This window comes from Pipistrellus hanaki (genome assembly GCF_964339955.1).
Source record: "Pipistrellus hanaki genome assembly, chromosome: 1".
NCBI lineage: Eukaryota > Metazoa > Chordata > Mammalia > Chiroptera > Vespertilionidae > Pipistrellus > Pipistrellus hanaki.
In genome coordinates, this window is record NC_140503.1 from 97268409 (window position 1) to 97278920 (window position 10512).

Below are 10512 nucleotides of genomic sequence, written 5' to 3' on the forward strand. Positions count from 1 at the left end.
TTAACAAAATGTAGCGGGAGGGGAGCAGGGGCCAAAGCAGGCCATGGTTAGGAGAGCTATCACCATAATCCAGGCCAGAGATGATGGGGTGTGGGAAGAGGAGGGAAGTCAGGGATGATGCCAGAGTTTGGCCTGAGCCATTGGAAGAACAGAGCTGCTATCTTCCGCTCTGGGAGGCTGGAAAGGGGAGCAGGGCAGGGGTCTGCATGGTGCATGCAGAGTTTGAGATGTCCACTATACATCCCCAAGAAGCTGCCAAGAACGTAGATAGATACGAGAGGCTGGGATTCCAGAGAGAGCAGTCTGGGTAGGAGATACACATAAGGGGATCATCACATAGCTGGCATTGAGGACTGAATGGGAGCAGGTGGGGCCTGCCTGTAGATGGAGAAGAATCTCAAGGCCAAGTCATAGATGTTGGGGAGAACAGGAGGGACCAAAAGAGTCTGTGAAGAAGCAACTACTAAGGTAGGAAGAAAACCAAGACAAGGGACCATCCTGGAAAAGGTTGCATTAGAGCAGGGGTCCTCAAACTTTTTAAAGTGGGGGCCAGATCACAGTCCCTCAGAGAGCTGGAGGGCCGGACTATATGAACTACTAATTCCTACTGTAACACCTCGGCTGCGCTCACTGCCCAAAAAACCTGGCGGGCCGGATCAGACTCCTCTGCGGGCGGCATGTGGCCTGCGGGCCGTAGTTTGAAGACCCCTGCTTAGACGAAGGGATGCTCACATATGGCATCCAAAGTGAGATGAGGCCTGACAACCCACCATTGGATCTAACAACATGGAGGCCACTAGTGCCCCTGGCCAGAATAGGAGCAGAGTCTGGGTGGAGTACACTTAGAACATCATGGGGGAGTGTGGGCTATTTTTTTCTTTTTTCAAATATATTTTTATTTATTTCAGAGAGGAAGGGAAAGAAAAAGAGAGATAGAAACATCAATGAGTGGAAAGAATCATTGATCAGCTGCCTTCCCTGAATCCCCTACTGGGGATCAAACCCACAACCCAGGCAAGTGCCCTGACCAGGAATCGAACATGACCTCCTGGTTCATAAGTCTACACTCAACCACTGAGCCACGCCAACTGTGCAGCGTAAGCTATTCTTTTGCAGTTTGCTACAAAGAACAGCAAGAGGAAGGTGGCAAATGTTTATGTGAAAAGTGAATCAAGTCTTTTTCTTTAAGGTGGAAGAAAGAATAATATGGCTGCATAATGATGGGAATGAACCATTTGGGACAAAATTGACACCATACGGGGTGAAGGGGGGAGAAGGTAAAAGAGGAAAGTACTCAGTAGGCAAGAGGGGCAGGGATCAGGGCAAAGAGGAAAGACCTCTGTTGGGAGAAGTAAGGTAGAATATTGCTTTCACCAGAGGCTCAGAGAAGAGAGTTGCCCAAGGTGGCAAAGCCTGGGTCTGCCATATGGCTGCCTAGTGGTGGCCCCTGAGACAGTGAGAGTGCACATTACAGACACAGAGGCAGGCATAACTGGGAGAGCCTAGAATGAGGCTAGGAGGCTACCACCATAATCCAGGGATGGTCTGAGGGAAGTGCCAGCCTGGGAGGGGACTGCTGGGCTGGACCTGCCTTGTTCCAACAGACGTGGTCTCCCACAGGTATATGCCGGGAATGTTCTATATGAGCACAAGATGCCTGCTGAGCCCTTCTGGGAGGCCCATGACACTCTGAAGCTCCGTCTGACCTCACCTCCTGCCCCTGATGTAGCCACCACCCTTGCTGTGACTGTATCTTTTGAGGCTGCCTGTCCCCAGCGCCCCAGCCGTCTCTGGAGGAACAAAGGTGACAGTATGATAGGCTGGCAAAGTTAGGAAGACACTAGGAAAGGCCCAGAGAGAAGTGGACTCAAGACCAGGGTCAGCCCCCAGGACCTGGGATGTTATAGGGAGGGTGGGCAGATAGAGAGGCTTTGAGGTCAGAGGGAAGACATGGTCCTTGTTCCTCCTGAGAACTGTGAACTCCATCCTGGGGTACCTGGTCTGAAGGGGGAGGCGAACCTTGCCTTGGGCGCCCCAGCTTGAGGGTCCATGGCTCTTCCCTCAGTGGACTGAACCTTCATAGCCTGTGTTTTACCCACAGGTCTCTGGGTCTCCAAAGGCCAGCGGGCTAAGATTACCAGGGCTGCCCTTGACGCCTCCAACCTCCTGGCCAGTGTTTTGTCATCTCAGCGCCCAGAGCACGATGTGCTGTTCCAGGTCACGCAGTTCCCTGCCTGGGGCCAGCTGCTGCTGTCTGAGGAGCCCCTCCATGCTGGGCAGCCCCACTTCCTGCAGACCCAGCTGGCCTCAGGGCAGTTGGTGTATGCCCATGGTGGCAGGGGCACTCAGCCAGATAGCTTCCACTTTCATGCCCACCTCCAGGGGAAGGCAGGGGCCTCCTTGGCAGGACCCCAAACTTCAGAGGCCTTCACCATCACGGTACGAGATGTGAATGAGGGGCCACCTCTGCCACAGGCCTCCATTCCACTCCAGCTCACCCGCGGCTCCCGCGCCTCAATCTCCAGAGCCCAGCTGAGTGTGGTGGACCCAGACTCAGCTCCTGAGGAGATCGAGTTCAAGGTGCAACAAGCACCCCACAATGGCTTCCTGAGCCTGGCAGGGGCCAGTGCGGGCCCTGTGAGGCGCTTCACACAGGGCGATGTGGATGCAGGGCGGCTGTCCTTCGTGGCCAATGGGAGCAGTGTGGCAGGCATCTTCCAGCTGAGTGTGTCTGACGGGGCCAGTCCACCCGTGTCCATGTCCCTGGCCGTGGACGTCTTGCCATCCACCATTGAGGTGCAACCGCAGGCACCCTTAGAGGTGCCCCAAGCCTTAGGGCATTCCTCACTGAGCCGGCAGCAGCTCTGGGTGGTTTCAGATCAGGAGGAACCAGACGCCACATACCACCTCACCCAGGGGCCTCAGTATGGGCATCTCCTGGTGGGAGGGCATCCGGCCACAGCCTTCAGCCAGGTCCAGGTAGACCAGGGTGAGGTGGTCTTTACTTTCACCAACTTCTCCTCCTCTCACGACCACTTCAGTGTCCTGGCACTGGCCAGAGGTGCCAATACATCAGCCACAGTGAATGTCACTGTGAGGGCTCTGCTGCATATGTGGGCAGGTGGTCCATGGCCCCAGGGTGCCACCCTACGCCTGGATTCCACCATCCTAGATGCAGGTGAGTTGGCCAACCACACAGGCAGTGTACCCTGTTTCCGGCTCCTGGTAGGACCCCGGCATGGCCGTGTGGTCCGTATGCCCAGGGACGACCAACCTGTGGAGCAATTCACACAGCAGGACCTTGAGGATGGAAAGCTTGGGCTGGAGGTAGGCAGGCCAGAGAGGAGGTCCCCTGGCCCCGCAGGTGACAGTCTCACTCTTGAGCTGTGGGCAAGAGGTGTCCCACCTGCTGTGGCCTCGCTGGACTTCGCCACTGAGCCCTACAATGCAGCCCAGTCCTACAGCGTGGCCCTGCTTAGTCTCCCGGAGGCTGCTCAGACAGAAGCAGGGAGGCCAGAAAGCAGCCCTCCAACTGGGGAGCCACGGCCAACAGCCTCCAGCCCCGTGCCACCTGTGGCCAGAGGGGGCTTCCTGGGCTTCCTCGAGGACAACATGTTCAGTGTCATCATCCCCGTGTGTCTGATCCTCCTGCTTCTGGCACTCATCTTGCCCCTGCTCTTCTATCTCCGCAAACGCAATAAGACAGGCAAGCACCATGTTCAGGTGCTGACAGCCAAGCCCCGCAACAGCCTGGCTGAAGACACGGAGACCTTCCGCAAGGTGGAGCCAGGCCAGACCATCCCACTCACAGCTGTGCCTGGCCAGAGACCCCCACCAGGGGGCCATCAGGACCCAGAGCTTCTGCAGTTCTGCCGGACATCCAACCCTGCCCTCAAAAATGGCCAGTACTGGGTATAAGGACTGTCCTGGGCCCAGATGCTGACAGGACAGGGACAGGCTTGCTCAGGCCCAGGCCTCATTGCTCCCATGCCCTGATACTGTCTGAGTGTCCACAAGAGGACCTGAAGACACCAGGGATGGAGGGTGCTGGGAGGAAATTTCAGGGGTCTGGGTCAGAGTGGAATCAAGAACTGGGATCTCCCCAGCTCATTCCATGCCTGGAGAACTACAAGGAGCCAAGGACAGAGGCAGGCTTGGGGAGTCAGTCCCCTGCCCTGGAGCTAGTTTAGGCTATCAAAACCAGAGCAACCTCCTACATGGGTCAGGACTCTGGGTACTGGGTCTGTGACCTCAGGTGAGTCACCCCTAACCTTCTTAAGGGCAAGGCAAAAAAAGGAAAGGGAGGGGGAGGCAAGGTTCCTAGGTGGTCCCTCCAAGTCAGGCCTCCCCTTGTCTCTGCCCCAGGGTTGAGAGAAAAATGTTTCCCCCTCATCTTTTAGGAACATGGTATTTCCTGGAGCTGAGGAAGAGAGAGTCCCTCCACCCTCTGGAAGGCAGAAGCCAGTAGAATATGCTCAGAGTGCAAGGTGGGCGGGTTGCTCTGGGGATGGGTTTATTTAAGGGAGATTGCAAGGAAAGTATTTAACATGGTGCTGAGCCAGCCCAGATTGACGGAGTCCCTGGCAGTGTGAGATGGAGGAGGGTCTGGGGCCGGTTCTTTACCACCTGCATGGGATGAGGGCTAAGCAAGCATGCATGTGTGGCCCTGCAACAGGTTGGGCTGGAGAGCATGCGGGGTGTGAGGCCATGGGCACTATAATGCCTGTGCTCCCTGAGGACTAGAGGGCAGGCAGTTTGGGACACTTGGCTCCATGGGACCTGGATAAACGGTGCTTCAGAGGTTCTGGACAGCTGTGTGTTGTTTGTCTGACTGCACTGGGTCTTTGTCCACACCAGCCTGCACTCCCCTGGTCCCCAAAGCCAGCAGGGTGGCCAAGGTCACAGGAGCTCCAAACCTCCCCTCCTGGGACCAGATCTCTGCTTCTTCTGTGGGATGGGACTGAAGCCCTTTGGTTTAGTACATGTGGGCTAGGCCCTCTCCAAAGAGCTTAACGCAAAAAAGGAAACCAAGAGATATTCAGCGTCCATATCTAGATGTCTTAGCCTGAGTTTTGGCTTCCACAGACCTATCCCTCTCCACCTACCTCTCAAAAGGTTGGAGCACCAACGTTGAGGAGAGTAAGGGAGACATGAGGACCCAAGGCTGGGACCCTGGTGATGATGGGAAAGTTGAGACACTACCACTTCAGACACCTGCCCTCAGCTCCATGGAGATATTCACAAGGAAGGTTTCTACTGGCTTTAACCTTCTAACAAGAGGATTATGGGTGTTCCTCAAAAGCTGAGTAAGCAGCAAGGATTCTGCAAGCTGTTTCTGTGTGTGGCCCAAAGGGTTATCATTTGATTAGGGGTGGGTTAGAGACACAGGGTCTCCAGAAGGCCCCTAATGAGTTCCTGAGGAGCCACCACCCTCTGGTCCTTTCCATTTGGAGGGTCTCCCAGAGTTGGGGGAAATGGGTCCTCTTAAGAAGCATGAGAGGTGTCTGAGTTCTGGAGTAGGGGGGAAGATGCTTGAGCACAGCCAGATTGGGAGTGGAGAGCCCCAACCAGCCTTTGGCTGCTGGCCTCTGTTTGAGTCACCTCTTCCCTGTGCCTCAACACTTGTAACATCTAAACCAGAAACTAGAGCACAAGAAGAGATCTCTTCCTCCTCACTGGCTGCCCTGGACCACCCCTCCTTCTGGTGTCTTTACATCCAGCCACCTAGATCCTCTTCACTCTCTCAGAAGGCCCAGCCAGCTCTTGTTGCCACAGGGAAAGCTTGTCCTATAGGATGGCCAGGACCCATAGGTGGGGACCCCCCACAGAGATCCCTTTGTATCCAGAGCTCTAATCCTGGTCTGATTTCCTGGTCTCTTCAGCACCCTCCAGGCCAGCCTCACGCAGGGCCCTGCCAAGGGTGTCTCTATGCCACACCCCATGCTTTGCTTTGCTTCTCCCAGAAACCCAGGGATGGATGCTCAGGGCCCTGATATTTGGGGCCAAGTATCCACCCAGAGCAACCAATTTCCCTAGAACTGTAAGCCAGGGTTGCTGACATCTTCCTCTGGGCCCTGAAGATTATAGATCTTAAAGGGATAAAGGTACCAGGGCAGCCCCCCCAGAGTTCTCTGGTTGGCCTCTTGTTCGTGGCCATTCATGTGAGTGAGTCCTGGCACGTGAGTGGAACAGGAATGGGAACCAGACCTAAGGACCTCTCTCTCCAAAGTTCTTGGCTCACTGCAAGAGCTCTCAGGTAACACCATCCCCATGTAGTTATTGCTATGATTAGTCAGGTGTTGGAAAGGGTATTTTGTGCCAAAACAGCTTTGAGAAATGCAGATAGGAATCCACCCAGCCCTTGCTGAAGATCCTCCAACCCACCATGAATAACTACCACACCATGATATGTGCTGGCTGATGAGGGGAACCACAGAGTAAGAGGACAACTGGATCTGTCTGGTTCCTTCTCTTTTTAGAAAGTATTGGGCCTTTCCCTGGAAGTGGCAACCATGCAACCACTAAAGTCGAGCCAAAAATGCCAAACTTGCCTCCTGTCACATTTCCATTCTCAGTGCAATGAGGTGCAGTATTTAACTGAGAGCCGCTTTCCTCATAAAGGGTGCCAGCTCCTCAGAGGGCCTTGTGGCCACTAGGATCACGATGGATTGTACAGTATTCTTTCACATTTCAGTTATCTTAAGAGCTCCTAAAGACAGAGCAGCTCTTGGTTAAATCATCCAAGGCCAAGAAGGGATTCTTCTACTTGAACACAGACTCACTTGGGAATGAAGGAGCTCCCCTGATCTCAACCTGGGGACTGCCAACACTGTTAGCCTGGAGCTGGGAGCTTATCCCCAAGCTTCCTTCTGATGTCTGGTGAGATGACAAGGGGCTCAAGTGACCAGTCCTGAAGGCCCAAATTCAATGAGTGTCTAAGTCATTGCCATTCAAAGTAGAGCAAAGACTTTGGACCAGAAACACCTGCATTGCTGGAAATGAGGGATCTTAGGCGCACCCCAGAATTGCTCCTTCCTGGCCAGGCCTGGATGATAGCCTGACAGGCAGCATCTTCCCCCTTCTCTGCTGGCTCTTGCTTCTCCCGCATGGGTGGGACAGATGCACTCACTGGTGACTTTGGCTAAACACCTGAGAGGCAGCCACACTCGGCATTTAAACAAGGTCCCAGGTACTTGAAACGCAACCAAATAGCAAAGTTGAAGACACACTGACTTAAATCCTCCCTGTCAACCTCTGAGGGAACTGAGCCATGAGAGGCAGGGACCAGACCAGCATCACACTAAAGCAGCAATTTTCAACCTTTTTCACCTCATGGCACACATAAACTAATTACTAAAATTCTGTGGCACACCAAAAAATATATTTTTTGTGTCAGTCTGACAAAAAAACTAGATATGACTTTGATTTATTCATAATAGATGGCTACTGTTGCGTTGACTGCTGCTTTTTGTTTTTTATTGACAATCTAGGGGAAAAGAAGTCAGTGTCCCTACTAAATAGTCAGGTATTGCATGTTTTGTTCAATTCTTGCAGCACACTGGTTGAAAATCACGCACTCAGGCAATGACCCAGCTGGAAGGAGGTCAGACCTCATGACTATTCCAAGATATTGTCTTTCACTCCAATGGCAATAGATGTTTATGGAACATCTCCTAAGCACCTAACTCTGGGCTGTCTATCCTTCTCTCCTACGCTCTTTTGAAGTCCCCACTTTCCCACACATTTGGGGGGATAGAGTTCTGATGTTGGAGTTCCTGTCTCCAGTGAAACAAAGAGGGAAGCAGAGGAGGGCGAGGCTGGCAGCCAGGTCTGCTCCAATAGGGAGAGTCTTCAGGAAGCAGCACACTCGCACCCTTACCTCCCAGAAACTGGTTGCCAGGAAGTGCAGCAGCCCCTGTACCCTGCCTTCTGCAACTACCTGGCCCTTTCCACCCTGGCCCCTACCCACCTCTCTGGATCCCACATGCAGAGTGAGGGACAGAGGGAGGTTTTAGCCAAAGTCACCAGTGAGTGCATCTGTCTCACCCATGCGGGAGCAGCAGGAGCCAGCAGAGAAGGGGGAAGAAGCTGCCTGTCAAGCTACCATCCAGACCTGGTCAGGAAGGAGGTGCTGGGCCTCCCAAAGCTCTCTGTCCCACAGAGAGTGGAAGCAAGAGAGGCTGCCACACTAACTGTCCCTTCTGCCCCCCAGAACAGATATTGGCCATGGTTCCCAACCTGGTTCTGGCACCCAACTGCCCTACCCTTCCAAGCTGCTGAGGCCCTGGCATGAGCAAAGTTCTTCAGTACCTTATAGTAAACATAGTTCAATGCTGTGTTCAGCCTGACCCAGGGTTAGGTGCATAGTAGATGTTCAGTAAACATCTAGTACCAGAATATAACCCCTCCCTTCCCACGGGTTAAGAGGTCTCTAACCACCAATCCCATCCAGACCTCCTTTCTTAAGTTGCCACTGGTTCCCCTGACTTCCCTCGTTCCCAGGGGTGCTGACTGGGCTTTCAATTGCTTTTCTGGTTCCCAGATCCCTTCAGGACCCAGGCAGACCTGACCCCAAGCCCTAAGTTTCTCAGGAGCAGGTTTCATCTGTCCCTCCCAGACTCTCAGAGCTCATTCTTCTCTCCCTCCATGCTCACCCGTGACTCCCTCCCTCCCAGACACTCTGGGTCTATCTGCTCAGAAACTCATGGACTTCTACCACTTTCACCAAATCATGCATGAGAGCCCACCACAGATAGAATCAAAATACTCAGGAGGAGGAGACATCCCGGAGCCCCACCCACTGAGCCTCCTCCTTCCCTACAGCCCCTCCTCAGAACCTCCTGAAGCAGCTGATCTAACCACTGCAAGGGTTAGCTGACCCAATCTTCAGGAGCAAGGAGCAGAGTAGCGCCAAAGGTTTCCCCACTGCTACCCCACCCAGAGGACCCTGCTTGCATTTAGAGCGGCGGCCGCCAAACTTTCGGACCTCATGGACCTCCAGTGGCCCGCAGAACACCGGTTAGCAACCGCTGCTCCAAAGGTTTCCTGAAACCAACGGTCCCCAATCTTTGGTGTCTCACAGACCACCGCTGGTCAGAGGCCTAACCAGGAGTGACTATCACATGATGCAGCTTACTTCCCAGAGGCTTGGAGCCCCTCCAAATGCCAAGGACACATCTCTCAGCAGTGGGATTCTGAACACCTAGATTCTGGAGTAAGTGTGGGTAGGCCAGCGATGCGAATCATGTGAGTCCACAGCAGAGACCTCCAAGAACCAGAGAGATGCAGGGGAACTCTGTCGAGTCTTACTGGGGAAGGTGTAGCCTGTTCTAAAAGTATGCTGAGCAAGCAGGCAGGTGGGTGAAGCTGGCAGAGCCTGGGTGCTCCTGAAAGGTGGTAATTCAGGGCAGAAAGGCCCCTTCTAAGCCAGCCCTGCTAAGAGGTTGCCTTATGAGCATGGAATCCGATAGGCAGCTGGGGCACCCCAAGAAGATTCCCCAAGAAGATTCCAAAACACAGGACCTCAGCCCCTCTGCCCCATGATCTGCCCTGAGAACCTCAGAGTTTAGGGACAGAAGCCATGAACTAAAGGAGAGAGGGCAGGAGTGACTATTCAATGAACTTGTGGAAGTCCACCTACCTGTTCTAATTCAGGTGGGATCACTGACCCCAAAGAGTATGGATCAAGGCTGGGGGGAGCTTGATGCCTACTTTCTGCCTAGAGCCCCATCTCCTGACTTCATTTCTGCCCTATCCATCCCTACCAGTATCCATGAGATGTGGCTAGCCAGAATCCCCAGCCCCGTTCCCACTTCTCTGCCTGAGTAAGAACCTATCAAAACAGAGGAACTGGCCAAGACTTCTTTTAAAGGGTAATTGTTGTGGCAAAATTCTTAGAATAACCCCAGGAACATAGTAAATGCTCAGTAAATGCTGACCATATGATTAGTGCTGTTATAACGGTGGTTATTTTGAATTGCCTAGCATATTGAAGGTGCTTTAAAAATGTTCAAAATCAATGTTATTGTTATTATAATTTACTAGAGGCCTGGTGCATGAAATTCATGCACGGGGTTGCTAGGGGGGGTCCCCTCAGCCCAGCCTGCACACTCTCCAATCTGGGACCCCTTGGGGGTTGTCTGACTGCCAGTTTAGGCCCAATCCCTGGGATTGGGCCTAAACAGGCAGTCGGACATCCCTCTCACAATCCTGGACTGCTGGCTAATTGCTCACCTGCTTGCCTGCCTTCCTGCCTGATGGCCCCTAACTGCCCCCCGCTGCTGGCCTGGTCACTCCTTACTGCCCCCCTGCCAGCCTGGTCACCCCCCAACTGACCCTCCTACCAGCCTGGACGCCCCCAATTGCCCTCCCATGCCAGCCTAGTCACCCCCAACTGCCCCCCCTGTTGGCCTCATCACCCCACATAGCCTACTGTTCAGTCATTTGTTTGTCCCTCACTAACCCCCCTGCCAACCTGGTCATAGGCAGCCATCTTGTGAGGGTCAATTTGCA

The 10512-nt window shown here is 53.7% G+C and overlaps 2 protein-coding genes across 3 annotated transcripts in view; one reads left to right on the forward strand and one right to left on the reverse strand.

Annotated features, from left to right (window-relative positions):
• The window catches only part of CSPG4 (chondroitin sulfate proteoglycan 4), a 36607-nt gene extending 31798 nt beyond the window's left edge, over positions 1-4809 (forward strand). The window contains exons 9-10 of the mRNA XM_084905470.1: positions 1621-1804; positions 2102-4809. Coding sequence (XP_084761596.1) covers positions 1621-1804; positions 2102-3918 — 2001 coding nt within the window. The 3' untranslated portion in view covers positions 3919-4809. The remainder of the gene's footprint in view (positions 1-1620; positions 1805-2101) is intronic.
• Positions 1-10512, reverse strand: part of SNX33 (sorting nexin 33) — a 98325-nt gene that overhangs the window by 49031 nt on the left and 38782 nt on the right. The gene's annotated exons all lie outside the window — the stretch shown is intronic.